Below are 21,481 nucleotides of genomic sequence, written 5' to 3' on the forward strand. Positions count from 1 at the left end.
ATGCAGGGGTACAATAATGTGCCTGTCCATTATAATTGTATAAATAATATTTCTCAAATCATATTTTTCTCTTGCTGCCTGACCTAAATTGCTCTGCAATGTTATTATGTTTTATGAAAGGAGCCATTTCTGCTGTGGACTCCTATTAAACAGACAGATGATTCAGAAAGGTCACTTGAACTGTCACCTCTCGTGAAAACATTTTGCAATGATTCCATCAGCATTAGAAACATCAGTTCTTATGGAAGCCCTTCATCTCAAGATAACTTTTCTAGGGAAATAAGAAACATTTGGTTTATTTCAAGAAGGTCCTGGTTTAGTCTTTTTTAATTATGCATTTAATTTTTGTCTTTCATTACTTTTTTAATATTTTACTAATTTATCAGCAAGAGTGTTGATGAAAAAGGAGAGGAAAAAAAAAACAAGGACTTCTTTATAATCAATAAAATGATTGCATGAGGATGACTTAACATGATTCCCACTGCATTTGAAGCACAGCCAAAATATGATACACTTATTAAGGCAACATCATGTAGTGAAATTTAATTTGATGCCTGAGGACAAGACAAAAGTTTAGTGGTAGACACGCCTAACTGACATTAAGGTTGATCAAAACACTGCATTTTAATTTAAATTTATCTCATAAGCTGCTTATAAAATGCTGCAAGCACATGCTTGCACTGACTAAACCAATCCCTGTTTTTGAAGATAATAGTAAAAGTTTTCAAGCTTAAGGTTAACTTACACATCCATGCACTGGAGACTGGAGAGGCTGTGAGCAATAAATAAATAAATAAAATAATAATACATAAACACAAAATAATAATAATAATAATAATAATAATAATAATAATAATAATGTAACAAATAAAAATCCATATACTCCACTTTCAAAGATAATAATAAAAAATAAAAAAATATCTAAAATAATGAAGTACTTGTGAGAAAGGTGCCTTTTTGGTAGTATCATTGTAGTTAAAGCATCTATCAGCAAAAAAAATAAAAATAAATTTAAAAAAAAACACCGAACCCTTGACACCTTGGATTCAAACCTTCAACCTTTTCGTTACCTAACAAGATAAGCAACTGGAATACCACACCGCCACAAATCCAAATGACCATGGTAGTAAAGGATCACTTTCTGCTAGTTAATATGCACTGATAATGAAATATGACTTCTGAAACATTAACTGGTAACAACAACAATAATAATAATTAGTAGTAGTAGTAGTATTGTTGAACTACTGGTTTCGTCTGGTCAGAGGAGAACTGGCCCCCCAACTGAGCCTGGTTTCTCCCAAGGTTTTTTTTCTCCATTCTGTCACCGATGCAGTTTCGGTTCCTTGCCGCTGTCGCCTCTGGCTTGCTTAATTGGGGTCACTTCATCTACAGCGATATCGTTGACTTGATTGCAAATAAATGCACAGACACTATCTGAACAGAGATGACATACCTGAATTCAATGATGAACTGCCTTAACTATAATTTTGCATTATTGGCACACTGTTTTCCAAATGAATGTTGTTCAGTGCTTTGACGCAATGTATTTTGTTTAAAGCGCTATATAAATAAAGGTGATTGATTGATTGTTGTTGTTGTTGATCAATATTTGTGGATTAATCAAGATTTGGTAAAGTGGCACATTTCAGAATGTGTAAAAATTAATCGAAACATTGTGCACTGTTTGGACATTGTGGCCTAATGCTTAGAGAGTTTGACTCCTAACCATAAGGTTGTGGGTTTGAGTCTCAGGCTGGCAATACCTTGACTGAGGTGCCCTTGAGCAAGACACTGTACTCCCAACTGCTCCCCGGGTGCCACAGGATAAATGGCTGCCCACTGCTGTGTGTGTGCACTTTGGATGGGTTAAATTCAGAGCATGAATTCTGAGTATGGGCAGAGACAGTTTATAAGAGACATGCCACTTCCTCAATCCTCAAAAAAACTATATAAGGAAAACCCGTAACAGCAAAGATGGCGGTTGTGTGCACATGTCCCGCCCCTCCCGCTGGAAAGCCAATCATCTGCTTTTAAAAGTCAAGCCGAGAAACATTTAAGCCTATCGTCTGGTTCCACTGACTTATGTGCAGTTGAGGAACCCTTGCGCATGCGTAGTAAAGGTATAACCTATGGAGAAAAAGGCATTTTAAACCTTATTTTGGGGCAAAGTCTTTTCAGCGATTCTTTTTTCAGCGATTTTTATAATATTTCACTGCTGTTTCTATACATGCTGTTTTTATGTCCCGGTGACCAGTGAAAGTGCAGTTCTGACTCTCTGCCCATTCATTTAGATAGGAGCTGGTCTTGTTATTCTGAAATAGCTGTCCGGAGGCGTTGCCAAGATGGCGGCCGAGTGGGACGACTTGCCTAAAAGGACTTTGTTATGCGTCACCATACTTGGCTGTATTTCACTTCTACCTAAGGACCACTACCAAAATTAAAAAAAAATTTATCGTATGGAAACTTTGGAATTCATAGATTGGAACTTTACCTTTGGACCAAACTCAGGAATTTTCTTGGAAAAGTTACTTTTTGTGCAATGAATGAACAAGCTAAAGTAGATTGTCTTTCATCTCTTTGTTGCATCAGACACGTTAGTAGACATATTTAAAGAATTGTAAACACTTTTAAATACAGAATCAAATCATCAGTTGAGTCAAACTTTATGATGAAACAAATTATTATGAATTTGCAAGAATCACTTTTGAAATCAATCAAAAGCCTGTGAAACGATTTGCTGTCTAACCACAATTCACACTCCTGCAAACTGGATATTGGAGAAATTATACTCAATCTCTTGTCTAAATCTAGGATACTCACCTCTTTCTGGTGGTACTTGATGGCTAGCTTGAGCTTGGCCAGGTCTCTGCACTCTCGGGGGTCCAGCTCCTCGCTGTGGTCATCCCGATGGTTGAGGATGGTCTCCAGCTCACAGGAGCTACGGGCCTGATCCAGCAAGTCTTTAGCAAAACGTTTGCACTGCTGCGACAGCTCCTCGTACTCCTGCCGGAACTCGTTCTCCACCTTACTGAGCTCCTTCAGCTCCCAGCCCAGCCTGAATGCTGTGAGGATGGGATCTTCGCTGGAAAGGGCGATGAGAGAGGGGCTGGCAAGAGTTCTGTAGATGTTTAGACGTGAGCGGGAGTGCCGAAGGCTGTCCACTTCGGAGCTCGATACACACTCCACGCAGTCACAGCGGATCTGGTGTGGCCGCGGGATGGTGACTTTTCGTTGAACTAGGTGCTTGATTATCTCATAGTTGTTAGTGTGAGCAGCCAACATTATTGGAGTGATATCGGGTGTAAACTCTGAAAACTGTGTGTCTATCATGTGAGAAGGAACCTAGATGAGTGAAATAAAGAGAGCAATAAATAAAAGTAAGCTATTAAGGAAGATGTCAATCTTTACAGTCCAATGTACTGTGCTTAGTATTAAAGATGAACACAGTCACCATACAGTAATGAATGTCTGTTGCCATGTCTGTCAGTGCAGTGTGAACTGGCCTTTTAAAATGATTATAGAGACCTTAAGGATCCTTGATGGCTGAGATCTGCTTATTGCACAATAAGCCAATTTTGCTTCCCTTTTAGCCTGCATTAAAATGGACAAAAGGGATTTATACTATGGTCACAGCTCTAACAAAATCAAAATTGTAACCAGTTTTTACTGTACTCGTCTTTTTTATGGGCACTTGAGCTTGGCATATTTGACAATACACAAAGCCTCCTATGCCATCACCCCATTTCCTATATGATTATTGTCTTTGGGTGCATTAAAGCGAAACTATGTACTTCAGATTAGAAATAAAATCCAAATTTTGAGCTGATTTCCAATCATACATGTAAATATAGACGGACATGCTGATGAATACATTTCACAAAGTTAAGGAAGAATGAGTTGTTTTGATGTGTTCGTAGTACATACATTTTTTTTTATCTCAAAAGATCAAGGAAAAAGTGATACCTATGAGACATTTTATGACCCGCTTCAGATATCAAATGATTCACCCTGAAATCTATACTTTTTGCTTTAAAAAAAGGCCAGTGATTGAATTAAGAGGTATTTCCTAAAGGCGCATTTCCATGGTGTGAAAAGCTGCGAGAAAATAATGAATGCAAAATGATTTCAATCTATGCTGTCCAGAACTTCCAGCAGGAGAGAAAAAAAAAAAAGGAAAATTAAAGCAAGGGCTGAAACTCTGAAATAGGACTGGATATTGACAGAGATTTCACAAATCCATAATATTCAGATTTGCAAGCTCTTGATTCGATTCATTTTGATTCAGTATTGATTCCTTTGGATATCAGGTAAATGTCAGTCAGTCTATTGAAAACAATTAACATATGAATTCATTTAAATATAATAATCACCACTCAGAAGGTTAAATACAAACACTTATATTGAACACAAGGCAGTTTTATATAAACATTTTTTTATATAAGTATGTTTCTACTGAAATATAAATGGTGGAAATAGTTAAAAGTTGGATTGTTGTATACAAATTGTCTTTGATCTTTCAAGCTGTTTCAATGCACTCAGTGGGTGTTGCAGTGCATCAGTCCAAAATAAATTAAATAAAAAGTGCACATCCATAAAAAAAAGTGTCTTACAAAAATGCATTAATTCGCAACAGGAGGCCTTTGTTCATCCCCCCCAACCTCCAACCCCCGGGAGCCGTGTGAGAGACTTTTTTTTAATGGATGGGCGCATTTTATTTCATTTCTTTTGGACTGATGCTCTGCAACACCCGCTGAGTGGCATTAAACAGCTTGAAAGATAAAAGACAATTTTTAATATAACTCCGACTGGAATCGTCTGAAAGAAGAAAGTCATATAAACATAAGACGTATTGAGGGTGAGTAATTTATGGCCTAATTTTCATTTTTGGATGAACTAACCCTTTAAATGCACTGTCATATCAGTACAGCTACATGCTTTCCAGTCAGAAAAGTATGATGTGACTCTCTCTCTGAAGGAAGTCATGCCCTCACGCACCTGTTTCTCACCACTTGGCTTCTTGTAGGATAGCAGTAACTCCACTGCTCCCACCACCTCCTTACGGATGGCGTAAAGGAGTGCATCACCCATGTGTACACCATGACTCAACAGCAGCTCCATCACCTCCAGGTTCTCATTCTCAATAGCGATGAGGAGTGAGCTGCGGCCCAATGGGTCCAGGCAGTTCACGTTGATGTTGTAATAGATCTCGGCCTCCTCAAGGGCCTGTTTAACTCCAGCATAGTCTCCCTTCTCAACCGCCGTCAGGTAGGCTCGTTCCTTGGCAGACAGCTCAACTTCCGCCCTCACGACCTGCAGTGGGATGCGATCGCGGTACGGGGAGTTACTGGCTTTGTTGTAGTATAGCTGCGCCATGGGGTTCATGTGGACTCGTTGACATAAAATGACACAAGTCCAGACAAAGCTGTGGAGAGATTGAGCAAACAATCAGTTAGTCATTTCAAAATGACATTACATTACATTTTTTATACTTTTTACACATTTACTGTATAAAACATGCTGCAACTTGCTCCACCCTGATATTTAAACTTTTTTGTGTAGATAATATACGTGTGTATTTTGCATATTTATTATGTATATATAAATACACACACATGCATGTAATTAAATATATTTATATATAATATAAATTATATGAATATAAATATATACATGTAAATAGATGTAAATATATAACAAATATATAATGTATGTGTGTGCCTTTGTATATACATCATTAATATACACAACACACACACAAACTTTTATTTTGGATGTGATAAATTGCAATTAATCATTGCCCAGCACAAATTTGTCTAAAAAAATACATGCATTTTAATTATGATCCTTGACTTAAAGTGATAGTTTAGCCAAAAATTTCGCAATCATTTAATCACTCTCATGTCATTCCAAAAGACACAAAATATATTTTATACAACATTTGTAACCAGACAGATTTGGTAACCATTTACTTCCATTTTATGGACCAAAATAAGCATATTTCTCAAAATATCTTCTTTTATGTTCCACAGAAGAAATATCGTGATAAACTATGGTTAGGAACAACATGAGTGTCAGATTTTTGGGTGAAATATCCCTAAATGTACAGGGAGGTTTTAAAATAATAAAACACAAACACACACTTAAAAAAAATATATATTGACAATGTCCCTGAAGTCTACTTAAAAAAAATGAACTAAAGTAGCTACAATTTAATTTATGTTCACTGACGAGTTTTGCTGAGGCTCTGTGTAAGAGATGGTAATATATATATATATATATATATATATATATATATATATATAATAACCTAAAATCTACCATTTAGATCAGCACTTACAGTAGTTACACTGCAGAAGAAACCTAAGATCTGAAGTCTCTGTTCTTCAGTTTTCTGAAGACATGTAATCAGATGTTGAAATGCATAATGATATTATCTATCCAGCACATATTTGCAGTTGGAATATTATATACTTGTACTACATCCAGATGACCCATGATGGCTCCACCCCATTTTCCAGGAGAGTCAGCTGGCCAAGTGTGTCAAACTGTGATATAAAGAGGATTTTTTTTCCTCAGTTTGTCCATGCTTGATTGAGCCCTAATTTCCAAGGAGAGCTATTCACTACAAGATACTGAAACCTTTTGAGATCATCAATCTGAAGAGATCCCTCTAAACATCTTGGGTCAACATATTTTGTAAGAAACTAGAAGGACACATTCTGTAATTATTATTATTATTTTTTTTGGGGGGGCTTTTTATCTGTTTAGAATTATTTACATTTTTGTCATTTTACTGAATATATCTGAGTCCTTTTAGGTGCATAAAATTGTTTTTAAGATGTGTTTTTTGTTTTATCTTGGAATGATATCCAATAGACTGACAACAAGATGAATGTTGTTTAGTGCATATTTACATAAACCAACAGATTTTAAAAACTTACCTACTTAATCATTACTTTTTATGATTAACTCAGCATTGTAATTGTTACATTTAAAAGTATCACTTCCCAGCATTGTTCAGCATGACACATTTGGTGGAACAAAATCAGTATACAAGCTGTTGTTTAGAAGCATAACATGTACAAATGGGACTTCTATTTTTTTCTATGTGAAATATGAGTATAAATCCATGTAGAGCTTCAGCCATGAACTCATGCAGTAATGTGGGTGATGGAAAGTCTAGAATCGGGACTGACGTCACATTATTTGTCTATTGGGAATCATGTAGTTTAGAAAGAACAGAGGGCCAGTAACAGATCCCTGGGGGACGCCCTGGGTAATTGTAGCAGCAGACCAACTGCCGCCTGTCATTGCGATAATTAGGAACTGAATCACATCAATTAAGGTGAGATGGGAATATAATTTGTTGATGTATTATTGATGTAAGCATAAACTTCACTGTTTTTTTTAATCGACAGGCTCGATTGTAATTGGTATATCCTTTGTTTTAAGGTAAGTGTTAGAGCTGTAATGTCCATTTTAGTAAAAAAAATGAATATTTCAGCCTTTTGTATAATATTTTATGTTAAGAATACTTTTTTGAATATATAAGATTGCATACTTGAGAATATATATATATATATATATATATATATAGAGAGAGAGAGAGAGAGAGAGAGGATTAAAAAGCATCCTTTAATAGTAAAATAAACTTATGATTAAAACTTAATCATCTAAATTTAAATGTTAATGTAAAAAATCTCTCAAATGACATGATATAACATGAATTAAACTACAAAAATGTAACATTTAATAATGTCAAATATTTAAAAGCGTGTAAAATTGCATATACAATAATGTGAACCTTTTAAATGAAATGTATATTAATGTAAAACCTCAAAAATGAAATGTAAATTAATGTGAAATGTCTCAAATTAAACATAAAGTTGTAACCTTCACAAAGTGCTTGTCAAATAATTTAAAATCATGTAATTAAAATGGTAATTGTTCGTCAATCACGTGATACATAAATTCCACTTTTAAGCTCAGACCTTTTTTCTCACTCGAACCAATATTAGCACTCTGAGTTTGTTGCAACAATTCAACCATCCTGGCATGAGGATTTGTGGACCTTGCCAAAAGCAAGACAACTGCCCAGTTTTACTGTGATCTAGTCAATTTGAATATCATAAAATTTTATTTGATGCACTTTATACTCATGTCTGTGAGCATTTCATTATTTCATTACAGAAGAACAGAGGCCGTGTGTTTTCCTGTTTACTGTTGTACTTCACACCTCACTGCTTCATAAAAGCTAAACAAGGCATCGATCCAAGTTTTATTCAGCATGTTTGTAGACCAGGATGGACACCTTAGTTCATTAGAGTGGTTTTGAAGTGAAGACCCAATACTAATGCTAACATATACATGGTTAAACAATTCCATATGGAAACAGCACAAAAACTGTCTCTCTGGGTTGCATAAAACATTAATCAAGCTAATGTTTAAGGCCAGTTTCCTTTTTCCTTTCCTTTTATGGTTTGTCAATTTGTAATATTGTACTTTTCAGATCATACAGCTGTCACTTTTGAGATGTCCGTCAGTCACGAGACAAGTAGGCCTGTTGTTTCTACTCCTTATGTTTGGAAATTAGACTCTACCACCGTTAAACATTTCAAATCAAATCAAAAGTACTTTTCCGAGTTAATTGTCAGTAACTATCATAAACTTAGAGTACTATTCAGCACTATAAATTATCTGGTCAATCCAAGTGAGAGAGTTGATGAGTCTTTGAAGATTATTTAAACATTTTGTAAACATTATGACAATTTGATCTGAGATTGTTAACTGTTTTTGGATCCTTCCGGTCCTACTCTGCTATGTTTACCCATTTTGAGCCAGTATCTTTGGTGACACTGAATGAGACTGTAGGTCAGATGAAACCCACCAACTGTCCTCTGGATAGTATTCCATCATGGCTATTGAAAAAGGTCTTAATATTATTAATTGGCCCAAGTATTCTTTCTTTTTTTAATGATAGCCTGTATTCTGGTTTGATGACGTTGTCACTGAATCATGCTTTTGTCCAGCCACTTCTTAAAAAGCCAAATTTCTGTTCTGTTCAAATTGTTCTGTTCTGTTCTGTCCAATTTTAGACCGATTTTAAAACTTCAGTTTTTATCTAAGGTTTTAGAGAAGACTGTTCTTAGTCAAATACAGAGTTTTTTTGGATCAAAAGTTTTGTGTTAGAGACCTTTCATTCTGGGTTGTTAAAAGTGCTTAATGATAATTTATTCTGTGGTTCTTACTCTCTTAGATCTCACTGCAGCTTTCGATGTGATTGATCGTGGGATCCTTGTTTCACGCTTTGAGGAAGTGGCAGGTATTCAGGGTACCGCTCTTGATCTAAAGTGGTTAAGATCATACCTATCGAATAGAAGTTTCTCTGTCAATTCAGGTCAGGCATTTTCATCTTCTGCTCTGTTGATGTGTGGTGTTCCACAAGGATCCATTTTTGCCCCTATTTTCTTTACTTTATAAATTTTTACCTATCATTTTTATGCAGATGATACGTACATTTATTTGCCTTTGAGGAAAAATCATATAAATGCTCTGCTCCTTGTGAATTGTTTGAAGGATGTTAAAGCCTGGATGTCAGCTAACGTCTTAAATTTTTATGAGAGTAAGACAGAACTTGTTTGGTTTGGAAGTCCTAATGCACCTGAACTGTCAAATTTAGGGTGAGTTGACTCCTTTTTGTAAAACTGTGGTCGAAAATCTAGGAGTATTATTTGATAATACTCTCAAATTTGATAAACAGATAAATTCATTCATTAAATCTGTTATTTTTGTCATTTATAATTAGTGGCGAAGGCTAAACCATTTCTTTCTTTTAAAGATTGTGAGAAGGTGATCCATGCCTTTGTGTTTGCGAGGCTCAATTATTGAATTCATTGTATGTGGGTGTTTGTCAAATGACTCTAAACCATTTGCAATTACTACAGAATGCTGTAGCGTATTGGTTTCCACTTGTATTGTCTTTGATGCTTTATCTTGTGTTTTGATACTGTTTCTGATACTTTTGATTTCTATTCAGTTTAACCATATTTTTTTATTTCCTTTAATTTCACAACGAAGGACGTTCTTGAAAGTTTATTGCCATCTGTTGAATGCTCTACAATCTAAAGTAAGTTTAATTGAACTAAATGTTTACTTACTGTCAATAGTAAGTTTACTTTAAGTAACAATGATTTTGTGAAAACAGAGCACTAACAATGTGTGTGTTTATAGAGGGAGTAAGAGATGGATATTGTTGCTGCATATTTCAAGAACTAGGAATTACTCATTAAAAACAAACAGCAAAAGCTGAAATCTCTGGTGGGCAATACAGACCTCTGCCTCCAGCTATAAATGGAAGCTGAGCTGTTTTTAAAAGAAGAACTAGCCTAGCACTTAGATTCTGACATTGCGATGGAATGCCAGAACTTGACAGAGAGAGAGAGCCAGAGAAGCAACGTGCAAGCTCAAAGAAACATCCCAGAGGGATTGGATTCATTGATTGTGTTCCATGAGCATCTGCTGGCATTTAGTGTGAACACATATTTAAGTTCACACTGATCTCCCATAGCAGCTGTGTGTTTTTTCCCTCCGTCTCGCTTCTTGCTAGTTTACTGCAGTGGAGCAGTGATTTGGAGATTATAAATGTTGAGATTAATGGCTTCTACAGCACTCAGGTTTCCTCCACTGGCCTGAATCATATATCGCTGACAAGAGATCAAAGAATGAGTATACACAGAAAAGCTTGCTTTTTTCATATCATTTTGGTTAAAATGTAGTGGGAACATAAATGGTTTTTCAAATATCTATGTCAAAATACCAAGTTATGAAAGGAATCATCATGGTTATATTGATGCACTTACAATTTATTTATATGCATTTAGCAGACACTTTTATCCAAAGTGACTTACAGTGCATTCAGCCTAACATTTTTTATCTAACATGCATTCCCTGGGAATCGAACCCACAACCTTGCGCTGCTAACACAATGCTCTACCACTTGAGCCACAGTAATGTTAAATCCAATTCTACAATTGTATTGCCTTGAGAACACTATAAGCATTAAAGCCTAAAATAAAAAGACCTTAAACAGCTTAACATCTTATATAATATGAATGTTTTAGCAGAAGAATGAATTAGGAATAAATGATTTATGAAATCATACCCTTCACATTGTTTTTTGTTTTTTTGTTTTTTTTGCCACAAATTACATTATACTAAATTTATATTAAACCCAGAATATATCTTTAAGGGAAAAGCAATGATAAAAAAAACAAAAAGAAAAAAAAAGTTGTTAAAAATGTCCATACTTGAGCATGTGAAAGCTTTTAGAGCGACAGGATTCAAAGCTTTTTGCACCCGATTTCAGAGTGCACAAGATCATGTAAGTGAACGAGATTATATGATAAAGTCCTTCATATTAGTCCTTCATAGCACATTGGGCACTACTTTATAGACTTGGAGAATATAACCATTTAAATTATGTAAAAATGTTGTCCCTTTAGGAGCACATACAGTATAGCTAATTGTAAAACTTAAATAATTTAATAGTTTGTCATATAGATGTGGCTTAGTTTGGGATATGTAAGAGAGAATGATTGACATATAGTTTAAAGGGGTCATATGATGTTGCTAAAAAGAACATTATTTTGTGCATTTGGTGTAATGCAATGTGTTTATGCGGTTTAAGGTAAAAAAAAAAAACACATTATTTTCCACATATTGACATTATTGTTCTCCTCTATGCCCCGCCTTTTGAAACGTGTTGATTTTTACAAGGCTTGTCATTCTGAAAAGTAGGTTGTGCTCTGATTGGCCAGCTATCCAGTGTGTTGTGATTGGCCAAATGTTTCAAGCGTCTGACACAAATGTTACGCCCCTCAACATATACTATTATGTCGTGTCCTGGTGAAAACACCGTCATGACAGGACAAAAACAATAAAAAAAAAAACATTACAAACAAAGCAGTTGTTGCATCCAGTGGGAACATAATTACTGATTATAATGACTTATACTGTGTTTTCACACGTTGCGTTGCATAACGCGATACGTAAACATAAAACCATGACTGCATTTGTGATCGGAGAAATGACGCACAACAAGTGCTGTTCTACACTGCTCAAAACTCGCATTTGAATCATCAGTGGCAAATTCTTTACATATGTAAACCTACTTACATACCATGAGTCAGAAGCGCCAGACTGTATTTGCCAAGAGTAAGAAACAGCTGGGGGCTTGAGTGAGGAATGGCCTTATTTTTTTTTGCGTGAACATTTGTGTGGTGTTATGCAAATCTTCCCACACAGTGACATAGACATGTGGGGCGTGTTTGAATGAGCCGTTTAAGGAGGGCGTCGACGAGTCTAAACTTTTATAAAGAATATCTAATTGGATTTGAGACTTTAGTCTTTTACAAGAGCTTGTGAAACACTCTAAAGAGAAAGGGACAATTGAAATCGCATCATATGACCCCTTTAAGGAAAAAGTAGCTTGGTTTTACTCTTTTCTTGTAGTTTGATTGTCACATAAATTGGATCACATTTACACGTCATCTATGTATAGCCATTTTGTAATATGGTGCAAAAATATATCGATATTCAACTATGCTTAGTATAGTATGAAATAAATGTATTTTAAATAAATTAGTTTTTTACTAGGGTATTGCTAGCTGTGTATTAGTAGTCATAAAGCACTTATTAATGCTTTATTCTGCATTCTTTAATCCTTCCCCATACTTAAACATAACAACTTCTTTGCTAACTATTAATATGAAGCAAATAAGGAATTCATTAAGGCAAAAGTAATAGTTAATAATTAATTCTGAGAATTGGAGAAAAGTGTGACCATGGAAGGTAAATTGCTGAAACCGTGTGGCATGTTATTGAACTGACCTAGTACAGACTGAAAAAAAATATGTTAACTCTGTGAGAGATCTGAACAACATGTACTGGATACAATGGGTGGCAAGTTTTTTAACAAGCACTTTTAGGATAGAGCGAGGGCTACAAGAGTTAGATTCTATCGAATCACAAACTTTAAATAAGGGTTGCAGAGTTAATAGTTTCCAAACCATGGCTATTTCAGCAGTGAAGTGAAACTGATTGGAAATGAGAACTGGCCAAGACCATCACACGCAGCAGGTTTTTCCAAATTCTGCTCACAGTGTTCCTTTAGAAGCTGGGACAAGCTAAGAAATGGAAAGGACAACTGGCAAACTTGGCAATATGAGGTCCTCTGGGTCTCTTAACCAGTCGCGACGGGGATACGCAATGGGTGACAGGAATCTATTTTTGGAAGAGTTTCTATTTCTGCAACGTCACGGACAGTTGAGTACAAGAACATACAGTGGGTCCAATGAAAATGAAAATATAAGGTACTAAATATATGCAATGTATAAAGTTTTAATCAGGTTTACTGACTTTAATAACCACAATGAAAGGGATCTTTAAAATAAATTAAACTAAGCAAGAAAATTAAGCACGTGTGTACAAACAAGTGCATTCAATGACAAAAATTGTCACAGAAATTTTTAATAATGCTTAAATTAATATTAATTTGATTATGTCGTTTTTTGAATTTGTGAGTGTGAGGCAACATTTGCAGAGAGAGGAGCTCTTTTCATTGGCTGTGATTGGTTATAAAGCTTGTCACATTTTGTAGTGAAAAGACAAATTACATGCCACAATTGTATTGGATTGCATTGTGATTGGAGGGTACACTGGATGACCAGATAGGCATGAATGGACAATTCTATTTAACATGTAAAGCCATTCGTTGGCTGGCTCTGTTGTACATTCAAATCAACGAAGTGGAAAACTGCAGAAAAAAAAAATCGATTGGGCAAGTTTTGAGCTAGTTTTTGAATAGTAGCTGGGTTGGTTTTGTTTCGTAGACTTGGCAACCCTGCTAGTGGACCTTCCTTTTCAAGTCAAATGACGCTGATCTGAGAACTTAAAACAAAAGATCCACTAAATGCATCAATGGAGTGCACTTTGAAAGGTTTTGTGCTCAACAGATGGTGGAAAATGAAGTATAGCTGGGCTGGGCTTTGTCAGGAATTGTGGTGCTTGCAGGGTAAAGAAAGGAAGCCACGGTCAGACAGCATCAAGGCAGTCTGTATTTGGTAAAAGCGTCAGCTGGCCATAACAGTGAGAGTGTTTTTGAGACTGGAGCCCACACACAGTGCAGATATTCAGTTCGAAACGCTAATTAGGCACAGGCAGCTGTTTACTAGAGCGTGGGGAAGCCAGTTAGCAATTCCACAGCACAAAAATCTTTTTCCTCTCTCTCTCTCTCTCTCTCTCTTTCCCTCTCTCACTGTAGTGTTCACTGTACTCTACAGAGCCGACCTGCGTCACAATCCCTTCGCTGCTGTTTTCCACAGAGCATCAGTGACACCAGACGAGAGGGCTTGTCTGTGTAAAACCTGAACACCTCTTTCTTAAAGTGACTCATATTAACAAGAGCCCCATATATGGTTCTCACCAAAGAACAGGGTCATTAGCCAGACTGGTTTCGGAGGATGTAGTGAGGTGATGTCAGATGGATGTTCTGTGATAATGTGCAACAGGATCAGTTTTGGGCTTACATATTCCTAAACGGACAATATGATCCCAGGAGGCATTACAGTACCACTAGTCTATTTGTCATCAGTACCATTATCATCACAGTGCTACATAATTACAGAGGCTTTTTCACTAATGTGACTACAGTGAACACAAAGACAAAGGACTGTATTCAGAATGGCCTACAGCAATACTATTCATGCTGAATTTGAGGCATGCCGTATGTATACTGTGCCTAGTATGCAACTATCTGTATAAATGTGATTTAAAGGGCACATAATCACATAATCTCATCTTAATCTTGAGTAACTATAGAGTAGTACTGCATCCTTCATATCTCCAAAAAAGTATTTCGTTTTATCATATTTATAAAAGAAAAATACAGCTTTCCGATTCTCTCCGGAAAAAGCAGAGCTCCTGGAGGCATGCCGTCACTGAAATGACGAAAACACACAAACGTACTTGCTACACTCCGTTGCTGCCCCGGAAAAACAAACTGCATCCACTGTTCATGTAGCGCTGGGTTCTTGGGGAAGCTGAACACGGTAAACTTTCCCTCGCATCCAAAAACACACTTATTTGGAGACATTCTCGAACAAATCCTATGCAGCGCTGCCGATGACTTCTCCTCTAAGTCAACGTAGGTGCGGACACACTTTTCCGAGAGAAATGCTCATATAAGGAGTTCTACGTCATTAGATCCACGATTGACAAAAAAAACAGCTTCGTCCAAATTATTATTTTATTTTTTACTTTGGCCATGTTTAGCATGAGAATCCATCTCTTTAACCCTGTGAACAACTCTGAATACACGAAACACCATCGTAGCCCCCCTTTAACCAATGTAGAGCACACTGAAGAAACTATGTCCCTTAATGGAATGTGCTGAAATCAACCTTTAATTTCCAGTGTTAAAATATTAATCATGTTTGAATTAAAATTAAATGAATGTTAACTGAACTTCACTGTCATTTCATAACAATATGGGGAATTTTATAGTTCTGATTTAACATTTTAAACACATTGTATACAGTACATACTGTTCAGCATTCAGTACAGTAATATTCCATTCTGAACATGGCAATAAATAATATTTGTTCAGAGCTGTCTTTTGAATTCATAGTCGAGTCATGGTTTAGGGTGGACCGAGTCTCCCTCATTATAATGGGTAAACTGGGACACAATTTCCGGTTCGGTTACGAAAAATTTGCTCAATAATTTGAATGCACACTGTTAAGCAACATGCATGCACTGTTTACTTTAATGAGCCAATTATCAAGCACACATTAAGTGGTAATTGAGCATTTTACTCGCACCTTGTTGCTGTGTTACAGTTTCACATTTGTGAGATATTCATGGAAACCTTTCATATAGAGAACAGCTTATTTCAGCACTAGCTTATTCTTGCTGAAGAGTCAAGTGAAACGAGCAGACAAAAATAGTCTGTGTTCAGAAATTAACAGTAAAGACGCTGACCCACACGGTGTTACATAATGAGTGAAAGCAACCTTGAAATTTCATGTTATTTACACACCGGTTGATCTGAGCCTGAAACCTGAAAACAGACATCAGAAGTACATCAAAGTACAGCTGTGACCATCAGTGCAACGTGCCTGTAGCCTTCATACTGTATTACTCAAGAATCTTCATATCTTCTCGTATGCTTATGGACTATTATCTTTTCAATGCTGTCAAAAGATCTAGATGTTTTCCTCACTTCCCTTATTGCCTTATTTATATATATATATAAATAGATATGGCTTAACAAGTACATTTTAAACATTTCAAAACAATATTTCTAGTGTAATGTATGAGATTTGTTGCATTTTGAATCAATTTTTTCTTTGTAAAAGACTAAGGATTCATTAGTTTGAATGAACATTGAACCAAAAACTATCATAAAAATTATAATTAATAAAATTATTATTATTATTATTATTGCATTTTATTTATTAAATGTATCTTTTACAACATTCCTGTTTTGTGCCAGCTCTATAACATTTCAAATTTTGTACATTTTTTTGTGGTCTTAAAAAAATATTGGGTTATACTCTTTCTTAAATTGTCTTTGTTACTGTGTAATTATACATTTAAGTACTGAGTAATATTAATTAACTACATGTACTTACTATATGGTAAGGGTTTGTCTTAGGGCTATTTGTTATTGTTATTACAATAATAAATACATGTACCGTGTAAAAAGGATTTCTTAAAATAAAGTCTTACCAAATATTGCTTATTGAGCTTAACAAGCTCTTAATTTTCTCAGAAGCTGTAGAAAGCACATTATTTGTGTCCTTATAACAACATCTGTCCTTGTTACATATACAGTAAAGCATTGACAGTAGATTATGCATAATTTAAAGCAACTAACCAACACTTAACCCTACAGTAAGTACTTGTTGTTACTTATTTCTTATTTGCGTAACTACACTGTAACAATGACACCTTAAAATAAAGTGCAACCCAAAATTATTTTCAAATGTCCTTTACCTTTTATTTAACCAATTTGTTATGAATGAAGACTTGCAAAAAGTCTAATATTCCCATAAAACAAATATAAATAAAATTGTTTACCTTTCCTTTGCAATGCACCTTAATTAGAGTTCAATCTGTTAATGATTGTGGCTAAATTCAGCGTCCTGTTAATTATATCAGTAGCAAATCATGGGGACACATGGTACAGTTTCCTGAGGACAAGCCATCGAGCATCGCTGTGGGAGATTCATTAAAGCCTTAATAACCTGTTGATTGTCACAGACGGCCCCCACACTAAAATGTTTATATATATATATATATATATATATATATATATATATATATATATATATATATATATATATATATATATGTATATATATATATATATATGTATATATATATATATATGTATATATATCCTTAACCTTAGATTACTTAACCAAATTCTGAATGAGGACATACTAGTCTTTGAAAAAATCAGTTTACAAAGGTATATATTTACCGAATACATTTAATATGCATATTGTTTTTTTGTTTTTTTTTTCTCCATGATCCCACTGCACCTTCTGCAAGATATTACAAATTCGTAGCCCTTTCCAAGCGATTAAACATTTTCCACATGCAAGATCTGGACAGTGCACTCACCCTGTGTCATTTGGCTTACATGTTTCGTCCCTTCTGTCTTACAGGCGGTTTTCAAGACAAGTCTGCCGGCAGGTCGTTTGCTCCGGAGGAGAACCATTGAGCGCTATTAAACCCACCTCAGGGACTCCATTGATGGGTCGCAGTGGAAAAGGCTCCAGCTGTTCGCTTTGATCCGGGTTCAGCCCACCCTGATGAATTGACCCCAGGTGAAAGGAGCTGAACAAAAGAGCAAAATCAGTTAAACCATTCCAGGTTTGCAGTGTCCCAGCGTGTCCTGCAGTCGTCCCTGCTGTCAGTATTATCGGTGGCGTGAGGGTACGCTGGCTTGGTATGCGCTTGCCTCAGTTGTCATGGTTGCTGGATGGAGTGTGGCGTCTCCTGCCCCTGCTCTACCTCTGTCTGTTTCTGTGCTGCTCTGGCTGTCTGTTCTGTCTCCTGTTTTTTCCCCTCTCTTCCTTTTCCACCTCACCCTCCTCTCTCTGTCTCCATCCCTCCCTCCAACCCCCCTCCCTACCTCCCTCTCGAAGCATCCCCCCATTCCCCTTCTCCATTCTCTTTCTCCAGGTTGTTTTTGAGCTTGTTGTCATCTCAAATCCTGCATGTCTGTTCCTTGTCTTACAGAAGTACCAGCACTGTTCAGTTCCTCCCCTGACATTAGTGTGGTGTTTGAGGTTTCTCTCTTGAGTGTTCTTCTTCATTTTCCTGGCTGGGAATGACAGGACGAATACAGGTGTTCAGCTGGAGAACCAGACAGGCGTGTGGTGCTTAGTGGCGCTCTAAACATTCACAGTGAGTATCAGTTTGGTAGATCTCAACATGAGCATTTAGAAATCACAGCCAGAGTTCGTTCACTGGCCATCTGGCCATCAGTCATCGGTTCAGCTGTTTTAAAGTCAGTGTTGACCTGGCCAAAATGTCAGCAACATATGCCAGACTTCTCCATTCATTTTGCCCCCTTAACCCACCCCGCCACAATCAACAAACTCACATCAAAAAATCCAATCGACAACAGGTGGATTGAACCAAGTCTCCATCCTACATTTTACACTTGGATGTACATTTTAATATGTCACTACTTCTGTTTCACCAAGACATTTTGGGCCCTATCATACACCTGGCGCAATGCGACGCAAGGTGCAGCGCAAGTGTGTTTGCTAGTTTCAGTCTGCCAAATTAAAAAAATTAAAGGATTGCGATGCATAACACTTTTTTTGTAGGCTAAATAAATAAATATGTTTGGCGCGCCAACCGTTTTTCTGTCGTTAAAATAGCAAATGTGGATTTGGACACGCCCTGAGTGCACCTGCACCGTGAGCTTTACACTTTGCAGATTGTTAAAATAGGGCCCTGTGAGTGCTTGTTCAAGGCACTTACTAGCAAACAAACTAGATATGAATCATTGCATTATCATATTTTTTGGATTTACCCTAAATGTGATAAAATACTCATCCCTGAATTAAGAAAAGCTTGCTTTAAGTTGATCTAGGTCATTTTTATAGGGAAATCTTACAGTATAACAGGGTTCAACAAACAATGAGGGAAAAGGACAAAATCTTTAACTAACCAATGCCAAACCGCATAGTAAGTACTATTATTAATAATAATTGTATCAATATAATGTCAATGTAATCAATAATAACTCGTGTAACACAAAATTCCATTCAGTTTCCTTTAAAATCAGTTTAACCAGTTTAAATCTAATGGATATGAATGAGGACACGCATACTATCAGATACTAGCATGTAAAGTTTAACTTGAAAATTGTTAACATTTGTTTTCATTCATCCTATTTATAGTTCAGTCTGTTACATTTTGCTTGCATTAAGCTTCACACAGTTGACCAGACTATTTGCATCTCTGCTAAATGTACTGCCAAAATATTCCTTCCAAAATATTTGATCCTGTTTCAACTGCCCCTTCAATAAAGAATACATGAATTTTGCATGTGCAGAACGTTCTTCAGACCTGGAATTGAGCTAATATTAGAACATACTGATTTGATTTATCACGTGTTCTCCAGAAGCAGTGGGTATGTTTATTATGATTTAGTATGTTGATTATGATGCCAGTTTTTTCTCTACAATCATGTCAAAATCTCTACAGATCTTTCTTATAGAAAAGCAGTGTGATTAAAAGCAGAGCAAAGTCTCCTGCAATTCAATAATTTATTATCCAATTAATGCATTCATAAAAACTCTGCACTCTTACACAAACTGTCTCATTTGTGTAACTGTATTGCTCCTACAGAATTTTAGGAGACAAAGTTACTTAAATGAAACAACAATAACAGCAACAAAAATAATTTTGATGATTCTCATTCGCTCTGAATTGCATTTATGATGGCTGAATGACTGTTTCTGTTGGATCAGCACACTAATGGGTTCATCTGGTTTAATGGTGCACCACTAATAAGCAGACTTGCATAATGAACATTTCAGAGTGAATTTCTTTCCTCTTACTAATACAGTGTAATTATGTAATGTTTCCGGTGTCCAGTTATCTTATCAAACATTTATTGAAGAAATCAGTACTCTTCAGAGTTGCTATAATAACCTCAGTGTTGTAATCCCTGGTGGGTTATTCATCATGTCTGCTATGGCCATGGGCTATGGCATGTATAATGGATGAGCTTTCGACAGCAGTAAACAGTCCTTCACACACAATAATTACAGTGTTTACAATAGATGATATTTAAATTTCTTCTTATTCTTCACTTTTTTTTCTATTGAGTTAGCTCGAATCACTTGATCTCCATTCAAAGTACCTTCTAGATAATCGTTGGGGTGCTATATATATATATATATATATATATATATATATATATATATATATATATATATATATATATATATATTCTTTTTTTTCTGCATCATTACTCCAGTCTTCAGTGTCACAAGATCCTTCATAAATCACTCTAATATGATGATTTGCTGCACAAGATACATTTTTATTATTATCAATGTAGAAAACAGTTTTGCTGCATATTTCTGTAGAAACTGTGTTGTGTTTTATGCCACTTCTGGTCAATTTAATGCATCCTTGCTGAATAAATTTTGGTTTTCTGTTGTGCTACATAATAGGATTATATTTTCCGTGGAAAATACATGCTACACTCTTTTAGAATTCAGCATCTAAGAAGGCCGTAGAAATATTCCTTCATATGTTGGAAACATGCCTATGATGCTTTAAGCTGCATGTACTGTATGCTGCATGGGACAGAGTTGCATTTGTTGATTCATATAATTAGCAGTTGAAATAAGACATTAACCTTTTAACTGTCACCCCCATTTTTGAACATAGACGTGAAAGTACACTATTCACACTTAAATTGTTATAAATCATAAACGCTTTTGAATACAGACCAAAGGTTGGTCTCTTTTTAAAGAAGACAATCTGCAGATTATTGCAGAAGTGAAATCATTTTAAGAAATGAAAGCATAAAAAAGTTATAGAAGTTTAAATTTAATGTAAATACGTTTATTATTTTATTTTTATTATATTTTATATAAAATAAATATTTAATAAAATATGTTTGAATCCAAAATTGCTATAAAATTAAAGCCATATGTCTAAATAAGTTGTGTTCCAAATTTGAAGTTGATATGAAAAAAATGTAGGTTCATATGCAATTTTGTTTAGGCGTTATTCCACAAAAAGCCACCGGGGGCCATTGAAACTCCATTGAATTTTTTGGATGCATTTGTTTGTCACAAATGTATAAATTTCTCTCTCAATATTATGTCTATGACAAAATAAACACCAAATATGGAATCTTAATTCTCAGACCTTTCCA

At 35.6% G+C, this 21,481-nt stretch overlaps 1 protein-coding gene across 1 annotated transcript in view; it reads right to left on the bottom strand.

Moving 5' to 3' along the window:
• trpc5b (transient receptor potential cation channel, subfamily C, member 5b) overlaps positions 1 to 18,118 on the bottom strand; it is a 41,093-nt gene extending 22,975 nt beyond the window's left edge. The window contains exons 1-3 of the mRNA XM_026195413.1: positions 17,689 to 18,118; positions 4,996 to 5,422; positions 2,821 to 3,342 (exon numbers count right to left, since the gene is read on the bottom strand). Coding sequence (XP_026051198.1) covers positions 2,821 to 3,342; positions 4,996 to 5,382 — 909 coding nt within the window. The 5' untranslated portion in view covers positions 5,383 to 5,422; positions 17,689 to 18,118. The remainder of the gene's footprint in view (positions 1 to 2,820; positions 3,343 to 4,995; positions 5,423 to 17,688) is intronic.
• Positions 18,119 to 21,481: the final 3,363 nt, after the last annotated feature.

Source organism: Carassius auratus, chromosome 21 (assembly GCF_003368295.1).
Source record: "Carassius auratus strain Wakin chromosome 21, ASM336829v1, whole genome shotgun sequence".
Classification (NCBI taxonomy): domain Eukaryota; kingdom Metazoa; phylum Chordata; class Actinopteri; order Cypriniformes; family Cyprinidae; genus Carassius; species Carassius auratus.